The following is a 19,299-nucleotide window of genomic DNA, read 5'->3' as shown; positions in this document are numbered from 1 at the left end:
CTGCATTAGTGATAGAAAGCCCACTTTCACGTAGACCTAGAACAAAGACTCTCTATATAGCCTCTGTTGCAATGAGGTGTGGCCATGTGATTAGGTTCTGGCCAATGGGAGGTGATGGAAAGAATTCTCTGCAACCTTGGGATGTATCTTTAAAGGCTGCAGATGCGTCCTTCATCACTCCTTTCTCCTTCCCACTGGCTGGAATGGGAACACTTTGGGCAGAGCTTTAAGAGTCATCTTGGATGATGAAATGGAGAAAAAATATAAAAGGATCTGAGTTCCTGATGTCCCTTGAGAGCTAGCTGTTCTAGCCCTGGGCTGCCTATATTGACTTGAGACAGACAGAAAATTCTATCTTACTCAAGCCACTGTTGTTTTGGGTTTGTGGTTGCTCACAGTGGAACCTTACCCTGACTAATCCAATGTCCTCTTTATGAGGAATCAAGGAAGAAAAATATCTTCCCCATCTCAGCACTAGAAAAAGTCATGCTTCTTTTGAGAATCTTTGAAGAATCTTAGAAATACTGTGAATCAGGTAAATTGCTATTTTTTCCCCCTTGCTTTTCACTGAGGAATTCAGAGCCAAATTTGTAACCTCCACCTACCAAACACACCTCTGGGGTCTGTCTCGCTTACTCCAATCCTATTCTTTCCTTTTTCCTTTACAGCCTGTGCTGAACTGTCTCAAAATTCATCATTTTATCCTTTTTCCTCAGAAGTATTTTTTGCAAGCAGCCTTGAATCTTTGCAAAACAAGGTAGGGCAGACTCAAAACTACAAGTCCTCGGTGGTTGGATGGAATTATTCGGATAACTTTGTGTGTGTGTGTGTGTGTGTGTGTGTGTGTGTGTGTGTGCGCGCGCGCATGAGGGAGGGAGAGAGAGTGTGTTATCCTAAGTGACAAGTGGACAATCACCTTGTGTGATTTATTTATCAATACTAAAGGTTGGATCTTGGGGGGGTCTGGCCATCAGAATATTTACAGGTAGAAGAGAGTACTTCCAGAGGTCAGTTAGTATCTACTGGGAGGTCTCTGGAGCAATGAGCTTATTTTTATTTTTATTTTTCGAATGGGTGGGAGAATAGCAAAAGCCTCTCCATTTGTGGCCCACTATCATGAGAACCTAGTTAGCTTCTTTGCATGTGTATCTTATGCTATTTCTACTTGTGCCTGGTAGGGATGGTTTGCCCCAGAAAAGGCATCAGGTCTCCAGTGGAGGGGTCTGAGCTGGATTCACCAGCCCAGAGGTTGCTTCCACAGCCAGAAAAATATTTCCTGGGAGCAACCCAATTTCTTATTCTTGCCTGTGAAGGGCACTGTGCAAGATTTCGGTGTGAAGGTGAGTCCGTTTTAATGCAATCTCTTCTATCAGAGAATTAAAATGAAAACCCAGGAGGCATCTGAATATAGGCCATCTTCAAGTTCAGTTTTATTGATTGCTAATAACATCTTATTTCCAGTTCACAAGGAGCAATCTCAGAGGATCGCCCGAATCTGCCTAGATCTCAGCTCATTTGGGGTTTGATTCAGGTTGGAAGTGAAGTTCTCCCTCTCCCCTGAGGACAATGCACTTCAGCACTTGGGAGTGCCATTTCTTTTCACTGGGGAGCCCCTTCAGTGTGGCATGATGCTGGATAGAATAAAAGGCCAGTACTCAAATAGCCATGAGGAATATAACTCATTTACTCTAAAGCATTGGGCCATGGTCAAGTTGGGTGAAAGTAAAGATTTTAAGTGATCTGTATTTCTACTTAAACAGACTGGTCCTTAATATAGTTGTTGTTGTTGCTGTTTCTATAATTTATAACTGTAGAAAAAAGAGTTTATATCTCCATGTTGGTCAGCCATAAGGATGCCCACATGAATGACCAAATGGGGCAAAGCTCACCAAAAGAATGTGATGCATGCTAGGAACTTTTTATAGGACCCAGAGGGGCTGAGAGTGGGAATAGAGATCCATAAAAACACTTGCTAAGCCTAAGAAGTGAGGTTGGGTGGGTGCATTAAGAATATTAAAAATATCACACTCAACAAAGCTTTAAAAAAGGTACTAACATAGGTGTAATGTCTAGACTACGTGGGAGGCATTCATCTATAGACTGTGGATAGGAACTCTCGGGCAACTGCAGGATGGATGCACAGTGTCTGGTAGAGACCTGGGGATTAATGCACATTAATCCTTTTGCCTTTGGCCATTAATCTCATCTCTGTGACTAACTAGCCATGTGACCTTAGGCAAATGAATGGAAATGCTGGAATAGCCAAAGAACATATACTACATGGGACCCATAAGTACATGGGTACCCAGTCCCGGTACACCTCACTGCATTTTAGGACCCAGCAGCCCTTAAAATCCATGTCGTACTGAGGCAGAACTTCTTTGTCTCCTGCAATGCTTTGCTGTGGGATCACTTTCTTGACCAAGAAGTTTTGTCATTCGGTTCATTATATGGACACTGATAGATCATGAAAGACGAACCACAACCACAGACCTCTGCAATCATCTAGAATAGGAGTTCTAGGCCCCAAGAGAAGGGGCCCCCAAGGTTCAGAGCTGAAGGGCCTTGGTACATGGAGACAGCCCCCCCCGCCCCCCCACCGCCTTTAAAGGATGAAGGCCCTAAGATGAAGTCAGGCCCAAGTGACCTTCCACTTCATTCCTAGCCAGAATTTCTTTCCCCATTTCACACTGCTTCCCTTCCTCACTCCTAAAAAATAGGTTTGCTAAATAAAAAATGAATGTGCTTTATGCCCAATGACACCAGCTTTACTTGTAATAAATTTGACCTATTAAGCCAAAAATGCTAGCTATAGCAAACACTAAGCATTTAATTGACATAGTTTTGCTTAATTTTCTTGAGCCTAGAACTAATTTCTGGTGGTTTGGATGGGCTGCGTTTCTTGGAAAAGGTGATCAGAAACACCTGTTCTCAGTTGCATTCTCTTCCTGTTCCCCGAGGCTGCTGTGGACTGAATGTTTGTGCACCTCTGAAATTCATGTTGAAGTCCTACCCTTCTTTGTGATGGTATTAGAGTGTGGGGCCTTAGGGAGGTAATGAGGATTAATGTTCTTAGAAAGGAACCCCTGGAGAGCTAGCTTGCCTCTTCCACCATGTGAGGACACAGTAAATAAAATGGCCATTTATGAACCAGGAAGTGGATTCCATCACCTGTCACTTGATCTTGGACTTCTCAGCCTCCAGAACTGGTCAGAAACACATTTCTGTTGTTTCTAAGCTTTCCATTCTCTGGCATTCTTGTTACAGCATCCAGGGCAACGTGAAGGGGAAATAAAGAGCAGATTTGGAAGTCTGTGGATAGGAGGGGTCACTGTGATGCCTTCCTCCCTCCTCTATCTCTGTGGGTGAGACCTCCAAGGTACCAGGTACAAATTTAAACATGGGGGCGCCTGGATGGCTAAGTTGGTTAAGCGTCAGAGTTCAGCTCAGGTCATGATCTTGCAGTTTGTGAGTTTGAGCCTTGCATCGGGCTCTGTGGTGACAGCTCAGAGCCTGGAGCCTGCTTTGGATTCTGTGTCTCCCTCTCTCTCTTGCCCCTCCCCCACTCTCAGTCTGTGTCTCTCTCTCTCAAAAATAAATAAACATTAAAATTTAAACAAACAAACAAACAAACAAACAAATAAATAAGAAATGTGAGGCTGACATCAATGGATGCCAGGACTTCAAATGCAGGTGCAGAAGAAAGACTTATGCTTCAGCATCTCTGCCTAAGGAGAAAGTACTGAAATTTCACCCAGGCTTCACATGGGAAGAAGTGACAAGCAAGCTCACGGATGGCCAAAATGAGGGCTTGAGATTTTATGTGCATTTCATCGCTCGATGTCACCCCCGATTCCCATAACTGTGGCTAATCTTGCGCTAGATACTTCTAAAATGAATATCTAGGGGACATTGTAGAAGACAGATGAAGCCCTTTACAACAATAAACTTTCCTGAGGCTAACTTTAGCAAGAACTGAAGTAGGAGGTGGGTTATTTCCAGACGCCAGCTTCCAGTGCTCAAAGGCCAGTAGAAGAATCTCAGGGGCAGAGCATGCACAACAAAAGGGCACTGGCTTTAAACGGGAACTGTGCTTTGCCTCCTGCTTCCATCCTCTTTCATTGTTGAAGCATTAAAAATACTCTCTTTGACAAAGATGGCATGTTTTACTTTTCCAATTAGGTTTCCTTGGGAACTGGTGACAAGGTGCGTGTGCCTGTCCAGTGCGTGTGGGGGAGGCTCCTAGGGAGAGAAGAATTTTGAAAGGGCCTTTACCTAATGAAGGAAATTGCTGGAGAAGGGATTAATAGGTAAAGAAGACCCACTTCTGCTCCAGAACATGCTTTTACAACATTATCGCTGTTCTAAAATTAACTGAGATCATTATGAAAGTTACCTAAAACAGTGGTTGGCATACAGTAAACACTCAATAAATGTTGGTTATTATTATTGCTTTTAATAGATGCTTAGGAAAATAATTTCTTCAAAGGCATCTAGGAGAAAGAAGTTTGACTAAGGGAGTTATGATACTTCCAGCAATAAAATTCTATAAATCGATTATTTGATGTGAAAGTCAAATAATTTTGTTCCTCCAGCTATGCATTCATCCAACATTTATTGAGTGTTCCTTGACTGTAGTGATGTCAACAATCGAATCTATTTTCCTGTTAGGTAAGATGAATGAATAGAAGGCCTTTATAAACAGGATGAAAGGGAAAATTCCACAGCTCTACAGAGAAAATGTGATTTTATTTTAGTAGGTAGGCTGTAAGGAGACTTTCTATCAGAAACAAAGCTTCCAAGCAGATGGCAAGACTCATAATATTGTGACACCTTGATTCTGTGTTTTGTGAAGAGCTAAAAACAATAGCAGAGTTGGAACTCTCAAAGGTAAAATTGCCAAAAATGCAGTCACATTTTAATACCGTGAAAGTCTTTGAAATCAACAACTATTGGGCAAGCAGAAGGTGCCTCCCAAGAAATGTTCTATAGAGTGTGCTCCATTTTGTAAGCTCAAATCATACCAGTGCTTTACAAAGGCAATCTATTAAAAAATGATATATTTAAAAAAGATAAATCCTCCCATATAGTTAGTGTATTAGTCTGCTTTGGCTGCCATAACAAAATGCCATAGCCTAGGTAGGCGAAATAGAAATAGAAATGTATTATAAACTCCCACCCATAAATGCCAGCTGGCTCAGGGACAGTAAGGGATTCTCATCTCCATTTTCCCCTAAATTCATTGGTCAATTAGTGTGGTCAGCATACCAGGGGCCTTCATTGTATCTATTACAGAAACAGAACATCATGCTTGAAATAGGCATATTAAAAAGATCGGCCTATAAAAATATTTACTACTGGGTTGTGGATCATTTTGGTTTCACAGACCCAAAAATCTGTACTCAAAATCTCTAGGCGACACAAGAAAAAATAAATTTGGGGGATACCAGAGCCATAGCTCAGGCTTTGCCAAGTAAGGTGTGTTGTGAGTCATCTTGAAAGCAAACTCAGAGTTCTGGGATGGGTCAGCTAAGGGCTCTATGGCTAAAGAAGACCTCACTTGCCATTTGCTAGATTTTCTCTTTGAAAAGGGAATGAAAACAGGAGAGTCTGGAAGAAAAAAACCCCGTTAGATCCCAGTAATGGAAAACCAGAGAGCTACATTTGGAAAAAACTTATTTACTCAACTCGAAGATGAGTCCTTACTGACTGTTAATAATGGACAGAATGTTTGTGTCCCTTCAAAATTCCTATGTTGAAGCCCTAACCCCCAGTGTTGCAGTATTTGGAGATAGGATCTTGAAGGAAATACTTAAGGCTACATGAGGTTGAAAGAGTGGGCCCCTGATCTAACAGAATTAATGTCCTTGTAGGAAGAGACATCAGAGGGTCCCCCGTCCCACCTAATGTGTACAAAGAAAGGCCATATGAGGACGTAGGGAGGAGGCAGCCAGGAAGAGAGCCCTTGCCAGAAAGTGAGCTGGCCAGAACCTTGATCTTAGACTGAGAGCCTCCAGAACTGTGAGAAAATAAATTTCTATGCTTTAAGCCACCCAGTCTATGATAGTTTGTTATGGTAGCCCAGGCAGACTTAAATACACTGACCGTATGAATATTTATCTTTTCAAAATATCTCATTTTTGAATAGGTTTTTTTTTTGGCTTTGAAATAAATCATTGTGCTACCTGCTATAATTTATTTTGAAATTACTTTTTTTCACTCATTCTTTGAGTCTTTAAAATAATTACTTTTGTTCTCTTAGTTTCTCAATGTCTTTGTTATATATATATATATATATATATATATATATATATATATATATATATATAATCTGTTTTTTATCTTCTATGTTTCTATCACTATTTTCTAAGAGATAAGTCAAAATGAGGTAAGTCCAAAGCAGCTCTTTTTGGAAGGATGCACCATCTGAGACATTTGTGTTGCCTTCTGTGTGGACACCCTGAACCAACAGAGCTAACATTTAAGTAGCAAACAAATTTTTAAAAAGTGATAAATCTCTGCCCACCCAGTGGTAGGAAATAATTCATTCCCCTTCTAATACCATCATATGGTTTGTTTTACATATAGATGGAAAAATTTAAAAAAACCAACAATCCAAGCATCAAAAATTTAGCATATTATAAACAAGATAAGGTTTTACCCAGCAATGGCAACCTGAAAAAAACGTAATCTACATGACTTTGACTTGAAATCAAGGATTCAAAGTCTCTTGCTGTGAGTGATGAAGCTGTCCAGACCTAAGTTTTCCGAAAGCAAGAGACCATTTTATTGCAATGTAAAATAGCATCTGAAGAGTCCGGCGAAATGCAATTGCTTTTCTTTGCTTTGCATTTTGCCCAAATAATTCTGAGGTGCAACTTACAGACAAGATGGATTTCTTTCTGTATTGCTGTTGTAAATCGTTTTTTTTTGTGTGTGTGTAGTTTGCATGGGCTTCGTAAATCTTGCCAATACAAATCATAAAAGATTTGTCAACATAAAAGCTACTAGAGAATCATAAAAAATAATTCAAAAATCCTTCTCATCATTTTATTATCAAATGGATTAGAAATACTCCTAGGAACAGTAATATTAATGTCAGTATTTTTTTCCAGGGAGGTAATAGAGTTTTTTCCTTTTTATTAATAGTCAGCCCTTAATGTGTTTTATGTGAATGATTAATAGACATTCTTCAAACTCCTTCAGAAAGCACAATGACAAATGGTTTTATTAACAGTAAGATTCTCAGTGAATATATAATTCTTTGTCAATATTCAAATTTAGTCAGAAACTAGAGTCTGATCTTTATTTCATTTTAAAATGTGTTTGAAAGGCCTTTGAGTGCATCTTAAGCTATCAGTAAATATTGCTCAGGTCATCAGATATACAAACTGGACCTCAACTTTTCCTTAGGAAAATATATGTATAGATGGAAAAAAAAATGTTATCATTTTCAGAAATGGTACGAGCTCCTGTGAGGCCTGTTAGCTAAGACACTATAATTTTTACTTTATTTTTAAATTATTTTATTTTATTGTTATTAAATTCTTTATTATGATTTATTTTATCTTTTAGAGAGAGAGCGAGTGTGAGTGGAGGAGAAGGGGCAGAGGCAGAGAGAGAGAGAATCTTAAGCAGGCACGTAGAGCCTGATGGGGGGCTCGATTCCATGACCCTGAGATCATGACTGGAGCCCAAATCAAGAGTTGGACGCTCAGCCCACTGAGCCCCCTGGGGGCCCCTAACTTTTACTTTTTCAAAAAATAGTTTGCATTAGGTTTTCTCTGATACTAATGAGTTTCTTTTCTAAGTCAATCATAGTTCTAACATGGTTTGGGCCTTGAAAAGTTCAGTTAGGTGGAGAAGCTTTGGATGTTCTTTTTCTCTCACTTTTGGGCCTTGGCATCTCCCCCTGGCACTGTCTCATGCTCTGGTGGCATCAGGCACAGAGACACATACCCACTTTCCACCAAAGCCTCCATTTATTATTTTGTTATTTTATTATTTTTTTAATGTTTATTTTTGAGAGAGAGAGAGAGAGAGAGAACACAAGCAGGGGAGGGGCAGAGAGGGAGGGACACAAAGAATCAGAAGCAGGCTCTAGGCTCTGAGCCCGACGCGGGGCTCGAATTTACAAACCACGAGATCATGACCTGAGTCGAAGTTGGACTCTTAACTGAGCCACGCAGGTGACCCAAAAGCCTCCATTTCTTGAGGGCCAGAATCCTCTTATTATGTTTCACCGTGTCCCAAGAGGTTGAATTATCTCATCAATATAGCGGGAAATTCTAGTCTAAAATTTTCAAAGTGGCGAACCTGCCGTTACACCTTAGTAACCGAGAAAAGATACTTGCTCTCTGAATAACGGGAAGGTTCGAGGTTCACAAACCCTCCGTTAAACCTCACTACTGCTGAGAACATAAACGTTTGCTAACCAAGGGTAATATTTTAGGAAGACATCATGGGGATTCTAGGTACCATCTGCTTGAATAATCTTGGAAATCCCTATCAGAGCTAACATTTTTTGACCAAAATTTATCATGAAGTCTCCCAAAGGAGCTCCAATACCATAGAACAACAAAAACAACATGTAACAAACTGCGCCTTCATAACGATGCCTGTGTTTTTTTGTTTTTTTTGTTTTTTTTTTGTTTTACCACCCTCAAAGATCCAAATTTAGCGGAGAGGAGATATTTTTATGCCATTTTCTCTTATTTTTTTAAGAGAAATCTAAAATCCCTGTCAGTCTCATCATCCTTCCCTCCTCATTCTTTACTTAGTCACATAATACAGAAACATTTTTATCAGCACTGTGAGGCTTTATGAAAGCAGACCTTGAAAACTCTCCTGAGTTTAGGTAAAGGCCAATGCTAGACTGGGGAGAAATAAATCAGGGCTGAGTTCCCGAAAGGAGAAAGGAAGAGCTGAACACAGTAAGGGGATATTTAAGTTTCCAGAAAGCAAATAAGAAGAAAAGCATGCATTTTCCACATTCTCTGTCTTTTTATCTGTCTACATCTTCTTTTTCCAAGAATGTGATTTTCCTCTATAAAACTGTTTGCCCACTGGTGCATCTTCTGCACAACTTTTCACGAAAGCAAGGACAGTTTTGACTTTCTTAAGGACAGAGAGAAATCTTAGAGGCAAAACGAAATGAGAGCTGCAACATGTAAAAAACCATCTCACGATACCTGAGCACGTCGGACCCAATAAAAAAAAGTTAGAGTTTTAGATTTCGGAATCTAAGAAGTTGGCAAGCCATCCCCCCATGTCCCCCTTCCCTGTGGGTGTACATTTAAAGGGTCTGCTGTGTCACACCTTGAGGAGCATGACGCAGCAAGGAGGGCAGTTTCAGGCAGCAAGCCTACCCTATGCCACGTCTAGGTTGGCAAAATTAAAATGTCAGAAAATGCCGGGTTCTGGGCGGGACAGACTGTCTCTTTGAATCGTCTTTCAAGCCTGGATACGTTCCCAACACCGAAAATTTGGAAGCTTGGTCAATTCCCCGTGGCAGCTCAAACCAGTTCTGTGTCAGCAGTCACTGGGAGAAGATAATTAGCGCTAAAAGCCGTTTAAAAGTCAAATGACTTCTGGGTTCCAGAGAACGTACGAACGAAGCAAAACACCTCCCGCAGAGGGGCTTCCTCTGTGAAAGAGACGGTTTTAAAATGTTCTTCATTGCCAGTGTAACGTCTGCACTGAAGACAGCGCTCAGAAGTGAGGTGTCAATGTAAAATTAGTTCACTTGTAAATAGGGATTTTTAAACAGCAGGTTAATTACACAAGACAGGCTAACCTCTCCGGAGAATACCAGCAATGAGCACATGATGCATGGGGCTCATAATTTCCATTAATAAAGTCAGGATGCACACCTCATTCTTCACGTAGCTTGGTAAAAATACAACTGGGAGAGAGGAAACTGACATAATAAAGGCACCGACTCGCTTCTGTGAAGCTGTGCTTTGGGGGGACCTGAGCCGTTTTCCCACGTTAATTCTGCTTCTGGAGTCGTGACCTTAATTTACCCCATTTACCCAGAGTTCCCAGGCTGGCAGTCTCAGGATCATCTACACCTTCCTCTCTTGTTCACTCTCTGTGACCAGTTCTTCTCAATTCCACGACAGACACGGCTCTCAAATCCAGCCCCTGCCATCCACGCCACAGCCAACACCTGGTCTAAGGCCTTGTCACCTGGGCTACGTAATACCAGATTTTGAGTTATACGGAGTACTGCTAACAATGGCAAACACCCAGGCAGTGTTTTCTATGGGCCAAGAACTGTTCTAAGAGCATTCTATTCTCACAACAATGCTATGAAATAGGATTATGATCCTTCTTTCACAGAGAAGGAAAATGGAGAACAGAGAGGTTAAGTAACTTGGCTAATGTCACAGAGCACGTAAGAGGCAGATCAGGGATTTGAATTCATGTGATGTCTCCATGGTCTCTCATCTCAAACCATTAAACTGATTCTGTTTTATTTTTTATTTTATTAAAAAAATTTTTTTTTTAACATTTATTTATTTTTGAGACAGAGAGAGACAGAGCATGAACGGGGGAGGGTCAGAGAGAGGGAGACACAGAATCTGAAACAGGCTCCAGGCTCTGAGCTGTCAGCACAGAGCCCGACGCGGGGCTTGAACTCACGGACCGCGAGATCATGACCTGAGCTGAAGTCGGCCGTTCAACCGACTGAGCCACCCAGGCGCCCCAAACTGATTCTGTTTTAATTTAACCCATTATTATTTTTATTATTGTTGCTTTTTTTTGGAATAGGGAATACAGTTAACTGATTCAAAATTTAAAAACTTCAGAAAGCTGCATACTGAAAAGACTCTGCCACCCTGGCTCCTCATCCGCCCTCCCACCGCCCCCCCCCCACCCCGCCCCGCTCCCAGGCCCTGGTTAAGAGGTAGTCAGCATGACCAGTTTTTTCAACAGTGTCCCGAGAAAAAACTTATGTTACTTCCGTCCTTTTGTTCTCCCCTCATACAAATATACTCTACTGGATACGATTTGGCATTATGCCTTTTTCATTGAAGATATATTGAAGATCATTCCGTATCAATACATGAAGAGCTTCCTCATTCTCTTTCTTTCTTTCTTTCTTTCTTTCTTTCTTTCTTTCTTTCTTTCTTTCTTTCTTTCTTTCTTTCTTTCTTTCTTTCTTTTTGAAAGACTGCAGATGGTCTGGGGGGGGGCGCAAACTTTTCCTAAAAAGGGCCAGATAGTAAATATTTTAGGCTCTGTGGTCCATATGGTCTCTGTCACATATGCTGCTAGTGCTTTTTCAAAAAAACCTTTAAAAATGCAAAAGCATTCTTATGTCATGGGTTGAATTAAAAAAGGCTGCAGGCCGGATTCGGCCACGGACCGTAGTCTGCTGATCCTTGAACCAATAGACGCTTACCTTGCTGCCCTATATTCAATCTCACTCTGGCCACTTCCCGACCACCCTGAGAGCACTGTCCTATCATACAAATCTGACACCGTCAGTGCTTCCTTTAAACCCTCTGTTGCTCCCCACTCCCGACAGGGTAAAGTCTAGAGTGCTTGGCGGTGCCTACGATACCCTTCACAATCCATGTATTTCTCCACACCTTCATGTCTACTGCACTGGTCCGTGCCGCCATCAGCTCTGAGCCTCAACTCCTGCAGCGACCCCTTTACTCCACTATTGACATATGACCCTCTTGCCCCAAATCTACTCTTCTCACAGCAGTGCAGCCCTAGGGATTTCTTAGAAGTGCAGATCGCATCTGGGAACCTCCAATGGTGTGTTGCTGCCCTAGAAGGAAGTCGACTTCCTTACCGTGGTCTACAAGGTGAGCCAGCTCTGCCTGGCTTTCCTGTCCAACCTCATCACCACCATCCTCTTTTGCTCCCTCTGCTTCCCACTCACCAGCCACACCAGCACCTATGGGTGCTGATTCCTTGGCTGCCTCCTTGGAGTTCAGCCTCAGTTCAAATGCCACTTCCTTAGTGAGGTCCTCCCTTGTCTCCCAACCTACAGGGAACCTCTACTAGTCCTCTGTCACGTCACCATGTTTTATTTTTTTCATGGCCCTTATGGTCATCTATAAGTATATCTTGGTTTGTATTTGTAAATTCTCTGGTGTGGGCATCCCCGGAACCCAGCACAGTGCCTGATACATATGAGGTGATACCTGAAAATTATCTGATTGAACAGCTGAAGAGTTTCTGCCCAATTTACCTCTCCTAGTGGACCTCTCCTCACTCCTCACCTTGTACTTCAGTTCCCGGGTCCACTGGCTTTCTCACCAATCACTAAACATGAGCTTCCCTCTTCAGATTTTACACCTTTGCACTTGTTATCATCTCCTTCTCTGAGCAACAAACTTCTATGCACCCATCAATACAGTCAAATGTTACCTCCTCCATGAAGCTTTTACACTTTCCCTTGTTAGTGTCACCTTCTTCCTCCGGCAGGTTCCCAGAGCCCTCAGTACAGAGCTCCGTGATCACCCTGGGCTATAATTACTTACCACAAATGTTCATTTATTTATTATATCCTAAATGCCCCCAAACATTATATATGTGTGTGTGTGTGTGTGTGTGTGTCTGTCTACATACGTTTATGTGTATGTGTGTGTTCATCTATATCCATCTATATCTATTTATATGTATTGCATTTTCATTTTACCTAAATGAGTTCCTTCAGGGAAGGAACACCTTGGATGGGATTTATGTGGTAAGTACGGGCACATAACAACGTAAATAGCAGCATTTAGCTCTGTACTAAGCGCTTTACATACATTATCTTATGTAACTCTCCTAATAACTCAAACGAGGCTGGCACCATTATTATCTGTAACTTGTGGATGAGGTAACACGCTCCTGGTAAATCCGCAACCTGCAGCCAGCTGGTGGGGTGGCCCTTTGGAGGTCTGCTTGCCCTTGAGGTGGTACACAAATCTGTCCTGTTTCCCTGCGTGACACCTGGGGGCACAGCTCTGCTCAGAGAGGGGTCAGGTGGGGCTCTCTCTCTCTCCCCTATAGCAAGGTGCTTCCTCGTGGGGGTCACAGATGTCCCTCTGCCAGCCAGATGGAGAGGCACGATGGCTATGCTGCCCTCGGCACACCTGTGACCGTGCCATCCCCAAGGGCAGCCAGATGTCCTTGGGGCCTGCCTCCCACTGCCACACGCTGCTTATCCATGTGGATGAAAGCTGCTCCGCTAGCTTACCCTTGAGCTAATGCGGAGGGACCACAGGGCTGTGGACAGAAGGGCGAGAGCCTAGAAGGCAGATGAGACAGGGCAGAAGGAGCTCCATTTCTTTATCATTTCTTTAGTTACTTCTTTTCCAGCTTTACTGAAGTGTAACCGACAGAAAAAAATGGTATCTATTTAAGGTGTATGACGTGGTCATTTGATATATGAATATCTTGTGAAAAGCGCAACAAAGGAAGTCATCGACAGAATGAAAGGCAATGTATGGAATGAGAGAAAATATTTGCAAGCCCTATATCTGATAAGGGGCTAATGATATATTTTGGATATTAGAACCCCTACAACTCAATAGCAAAAAAAAAAAAACCTGATTAAAAAATGGGCAAAGGACCTGAATTAGGTATTTTTCCAAAGAACACATACAAATGACCAATAGGTATATGAAACATCTTTACCCTTTCCATTAAGTGAAGAGGCTTTTCTTGCATATTCTTTCAGGGAATAAGGGCAACAGGCAAAATTAGCCCCCCCCCCCCCCCCCCCCCCCCCCGAACAGGCTCCATTACAGAGTGTATCCTGGTATAAAGGAGGAGAGAATGCTGAAATAGATTTGTTGTAGTCTGGCTTCTATTTGTGGGCACTGGGTAACTTTTCAGCTCATTGCGAAAATTCTATCTAGAGAAGTAGGTCACAAACTTTAGAGCAGTGCTATTCAAAGTGTGGCCCTTACACCAGCAGCAGCAGAATCACCAGGGGACTCGTTAGAATTGCAGACTCCGGGACCACTCCAGACCTGACAAATCACAAGCTGCATTTTAATATGATCCCCCAGGAGCTTTGTAAACACATCTGAGTTTGTGAACCGCTGATCTAGGGTGCCTGATTAAAATGGGAGTTGGGGCTCTCTGCCTTAGAAATTCTGATTCACTTGATGAGGATGAGAGCCAGAAATCTGGCAAGCATCATTTACTTCTGGGTGGTTCTGTTTACTTTTGTGAATCACTGGGGTCCAGAAGCAGTGCCGCGGGGAATTTGTGCAGATGCTGTATTTAGACGGTCCTGAGATTGAATCTCAGCTCAACTACCCACCTATTAGCTAGGTAACACTGATTAACCAGTTCATCTTGTCAAGCCTTAGCTTCCTCAAGTGTAAAATGAAGACCGTGAAGGCCTATACCTTCAGCTGTGACGCTGAAAGGCCGTATCATATGTAAAGTGCCTAGTACCAAATCTGTGGTGGAATGGGCCAGAGTATTGGTTAATTTCCATTGCAGAGACAGGGAAGGTCAAAGAGGGTTAACCGAGGCATGATGGCTGTAGTTTCCCTGTTACTGAACCTTGATCTTAAAGACACAGAGAAAGGATTAGACTGCAACAGCCATCAGACCTTATCATTTATTAAGAATCACCTGGGAAGTGAGTTAAAAATGCTGATACCTGGGTGCCGTTTCCCCAATTTCTGTTTCATCTGCATTTTTACCTCCAGGAGATTAAATGTATGAGGCCGCCACTCTCACTCTGAGAAACAGTGGCTTAGATAACATATGTGTTCATTCAATAAACCAAGAGCTTGACACAGGTGGGGCCCTTTGCTGGTACTGAGAAATACACACAAAGAGAAATGATTCTGTCCGATATCCGCCCTGTCAGGAGCTTGGGCCTCCAAGGAGAGCGTGGGGCCTGTGCGTCTACATTAAGGCAGCAGCAGGAGCAGTGGCCCAGAAGACCAATGGAAAAAAGCCATACCTGGGCTTCTGCGGCTTCCATGGTGTGGGAGAGATTTCCATTTTGCACAGGTTCTGAAGCATCACTGGTTGGTGTCATTTCAACCTCTGTGCTGGTGCTGTTTGGGAGCTCGATTTTTTCTGTGATATAATTCAGACACACACAAAGAAAGCAAATGGAGTCAATGGGGGGTAAGAGCCACATGGGAAAGGACATCCTAAAATGTCGGGCCAGAGGGGTGGTGAGGCCTGGGGTTAGGGTTGTGCCAAATGACAGAGGATTTTTCCCATTCTCCCCAACATCTTTTAGCAAATCAGTGTTCTTCCTCTCTTTAATAGCTCTCTGGCTCTCTTACTCTGGCCTGACATCTTGAGTGCCCTTTCAGTTCCCATGGTGTGCATTCTCTAGACGAGGCAAATTCACCAAGTAGCCATTCAAGAACATGAACACAGACATTTTTTTCACCAAAACCATGCTCAGTCTACATACTACTATTTATACCCAAGACCACACCCCTCCTATATATTTTTAACAACAGGCTCTTTTCTTTTGTATTACATTCTAGAAGGGGTATTTATTAGCTAGGGCCCCAGGAGACTTGGGTTCTAGGCTCTGTTCCACCACTATCGGGCTGCCATTTTAGGCAAGTCTCCCCCTTCCACCAGGTTTCAGGAACCTTATCTGTAAAACGAGGGAGTTCAGGGGCGCCTGGGTGGCTCAGCTGGTTAAGCGTCCGACTTCGGCTCAGGTCACGATCTCATGGTTTGTGGGTTCAAGCCCTGCATCGGGGTCTATGCTGACGGCTCAGAGCCTGGAGCCTGCTTCTGATTCTGTGTCTCCCTCTTTGTCTGCCCCTCTCCTGCTCATGCTCTGACTCTCTCTCTCAAAAATAAATAAACATTAAAAAAAATTAAAAAAATTTTTTTAAATAAAAAAAAAACCCGAGGGGGTTCCACCGGTTGACCTTAAGGCCCACTGCTTCTGGCTCTAATTCTCTAGGCTCTGGGAGCGCACAGCTCTGCTGAAGTCTAGGTGGTGGGGGTAGGGTCAAGAGCCTGGCCTTCTCAAAAAGCCAGCAGAATTCGACTCAGCACGTTCCCCACCTGGGCATCCTATCGCAAGCAAGGCAAGAGGAAGCTGAACAAGACACAGAGGCCAAAGTCGGTCATTCCTAAGCGAGAGGTAACGTCTCGCTAGCATGAAGCCACAGGTCACAAAGCACAGATTCCAGTTTTCCTCTGGGAGTTGAGAAGTGACTTCGGGGTCACTGGACTCTGGGACGCTGGACATCACAGGCCGGCCCAGGTTCGTACTCTGGCTCTGCTGCTCATGCTATGGGACCCTTAGCGAGTAATTTAACTTCTCTGTGATTTAGCTTCCTTGTCTGTGAAACCGGAGTGATGTACTAACACCGCGACTACTGACAACAATGCAATGAAAGGATATGCCTATAAAAATTGAATTAAAAAATGCATAAAAAGCACTTAGCACAGTGCTGGAACAGAGGCGGGTAAACCATCTGATCGTTATCACAGTAACTGCCTTGCGCTACAAGATTTATTTTTTCCGGGCTCAGAGGAGCACCTCAGGTGATCTGTCATCAGGCGCTACCAAGGTCTGCCAATGACTTCAGCGGGAGGGAAGTATAAAGGTGTTTAGGCCCCCTGGCTGCGCTGGGTAATTCTCGGATTTCAGGAGACAATGAGGCTGTGTGATTCAATGCCAGGGTCGCCAGGAATATCGTAATGCTCATCAGCATCAGATCCGAGCAGCACCAGACTGCTCACAGAGTGTCAGAATGTTTTTTTTTTCCCTGTAGTAACTTCCGCTGGAAGATATTTTCGTCATCACATAAAAACTATTGACTTTGAAGTGGCCAAATTTCGGAAATCACGGGGAAGTGTTTGTTTATTCACATACTCAGTTGCAGAACACAGAGGCATAAATCGTTTTTAATTAAGTTCATTTATTTACTTGTGGGGAGAGACAGAGAGAGCGAGCAGGGGACGGGGGGAGAGGGACAGGGAAAGAGAGAATTCCAAGCAGGCTCGGCACTGTCAGCATGGAGCCCAATGTGGGGCTTGAACTCACGAACCAGGAGATCGTGACCTGAGCCAGAACCAAGAGTCACACGCTTAACCACCTGAGCCACCCAGATGCCCCCAGAGGCACAAATATATTTAAACATGGAAAGCCACAGACACTCAAATTTATTTCAACTTTCCATGTTTTTAATAGTGACAGTGTTGTGTACGTGATGTTCTGCTGTGTGTGACCCTGCCGGTTAATCCCAATATGCTTGGTCCAGTTATTAAAAATACCAAATACTAAAACCTCAGGAAATACTGAAACTGGGCTTTGAGGTATCTATTGGTTGAAGTGAGACAACTTTAAGACCAGCCTGCAATGGCCAAACCTGACCGCGGCTAACATGGGATTATCAGGTCCCAAAGAGGAAGTAAGATGTCTGAGAACAGACATGAACAGGTAAGGAGAAAACCTCCTGCACATGACATTTAACAACTCAGCTTATTCCCTTCAAGTTTATCTTTTCTTTTTAATGTTTTTAAATTTATTTTTGAGAGAGAGAGAGAGAGAGAGAGAGAGCGAGCATGAACAGGGGAGGGACAGAGAGAGAGGGAGACACAGAATCTGAAGCAGGCTCCAGGGTCTGAGCTGTCAGCACGGAGCCTGATACAGGGTTTAAACCCACGGACCGTGAGATCGTGACCTGAGCCGAAGTCAGACACTTAACTGACTGAGCCACCCAGGCATCCCCAAGTTTATCTTTTCATACCCAACGGAATCTTAACTGTTTCTTGGCCAAAGATTTTCCCGGAGCTAGAAGTCAGGATAACAGGGGAAGCAGAAACTTTTCTAAGGAATGTTATATATTTTGAGTGCAACACTGCTGAATTTTGTCTGCAGATAACTGCAGTTTCTTGGGCAATAGCATCGTTTGTAGCATAGATACAGATTAGGTTAAATTTAGTTTGAATTTGGAATTAGTGAGTTATATTATAGCTGCAGACAGGAGAGGAGGAACATCATGTTCCAAGTTAAAATAAGATGTCTGAGTGTCACGATCTGGTCACACAGGTGCTCAGAAAAAAGTCAGCCAAAAAAGACCTGGGCTAGTATTGCCGAATTCTTAAGAAAGAAGAGGTGGGGCTGTCTCATAGGGACCCTGTCACTCAGTTTAGGGGTGACCAAGTGAACCATCTGGTAACTTAGTGGGTGTGGGGTAGGCAAGATCATAAGTATACAGTGTAAGTATCTGGTTACCAGGCAAGAATTTCAGAAAGGAGAATTTCACCTTTTGTTAAACATTAAATGACAGGTGTGTGTGTATGTGTGTGTGTGTCTGTGTGTATGTGTGTGTGTTTGTGTGTGCGTGTGTATCCTCTTTATGTGGAATTCCTGAAATGAAGTGATTTTCTTTTTTTTTTTTTCTTTTTTTTAAAATGTTTATTTTTGAGACAGAGAGAGACAGAGTGCAAGTGGGGGAGGGGCAGAGAGAGGGAGACACAGAATCTGAAACAGGCTCCAGGCTCTGAGCGGTCAGCACAGAGCCCGACGCGGGGCTCGAACCCACGGACTGTGAGATCATGACCTGAGCCGAAGTCGGATGCTCAACCGACTGAGCCACCCAGGTGCCCCAGTGATTTTCTACTCTTCAAGGGAAATGCCTGGATAGAAGCTGATTTTACTTTGGTTCCTCATAGAATCATTTACTCTTTTTGGAGTCCCCTAGTGCAGGTGACACAGTGCATCCATTCATGTCCTGTACCCCGCATGGGAAATGGGCTCTTCCTGACACCCAGGAATGGGCTGAGCTGCAGGGCTGCACATCTGCACTAAGTCAAGGGTGCCCATGCTGGGTCCTCCATCTCTGTTCCCCTCCATGCACTCCAGAAAAGGCATGGGATGAAGTTTCTCTGCACTCACCCACGTGATTGGCAGCCCCGTTCTGCCTCTCGTTCTCATCCACCTGGCATTTCTTCTTGGCGATCTTGTGGAGAATAGAAGCCTTTTCTCTGAACCTCCCTGAAGCAAGAGAAAGCAGTGGAAAGGAGACACAGTGAGGAGGAAGACAAAGAGAGGGGCTTGTGGAAAATGGCGAAGCATTGGTGTAACACGCATGTGGCTTCCTCAGTTATGCTGCACGATAGCAGCGACCACAACTTTCTGCTCAACCCAAATGCCCTATGCCCTACAGGAAGGGTACTTTCTTACCTTTGTGGATTCTTTAGCCCAAATCTGTGTGAGAATCTCAAGCTCCCAGACCATAGTCGGGAGGTTTGACTCGGACCTCTTTCCCTCCCTTCCAATTGCTTACAAAATAAATGAAGGCACCAATCATCACTAAAACTCCCCCTCCT

At 43.3% G+C, this 19,299-nt stretch overlaps 1 protein-coding gene across 5 annotated transcripts in view; it reads right to left on the bottom strand.

Annotated features, from left to right (window-relative positions):
• SLC24A2 (solute carrier family 24 member 2) overlaps window positions 1-19,299 on the bottom strand; it is a 244,042-nt gene that overhangs the window by 27,374 nt on the left and 197,369 nt on the right. For all 5 annotated transcript variants that reach the window (XM_058695241.1, XM_058695237.1, XM_058695240.1 and 2 more), the window contains 2 exons: window positions 18,866-18,964; window positions 14,939-15,057 (listed from right to left, as the gene is read on the bottom strand). In XM_058695241.1, the coding sequence (XP_058551224.1) occupies window positions 14,939-15,057; window positions 18,866-18,964 (218 nt within the window). The remainder of the gene's footprint in view (window positions 1-14,938; window positions 15,058-18,865; window positions 18,965-19,299) is intronic.

Source organism: Neofelis nebulosa, chromosome 12, assembly GCF_028018385.1.
Source record: "Neofelis nebulosa isolate mNeoNeb1 chromosome 12, mNeoNeb1.pri, whole genome shotgun sequence".
In the NCBI taxonomy this organism is placed as follows: domain Eukaryota; kingdom Metazoa; phylum Chordata; class Mammalia; order Carnivora; family Felidae; genus Neofelis; species Neofelis nebulosa.
This window is presented reverse-complemented; position numbering and strand designations above follow the sequence as displayed.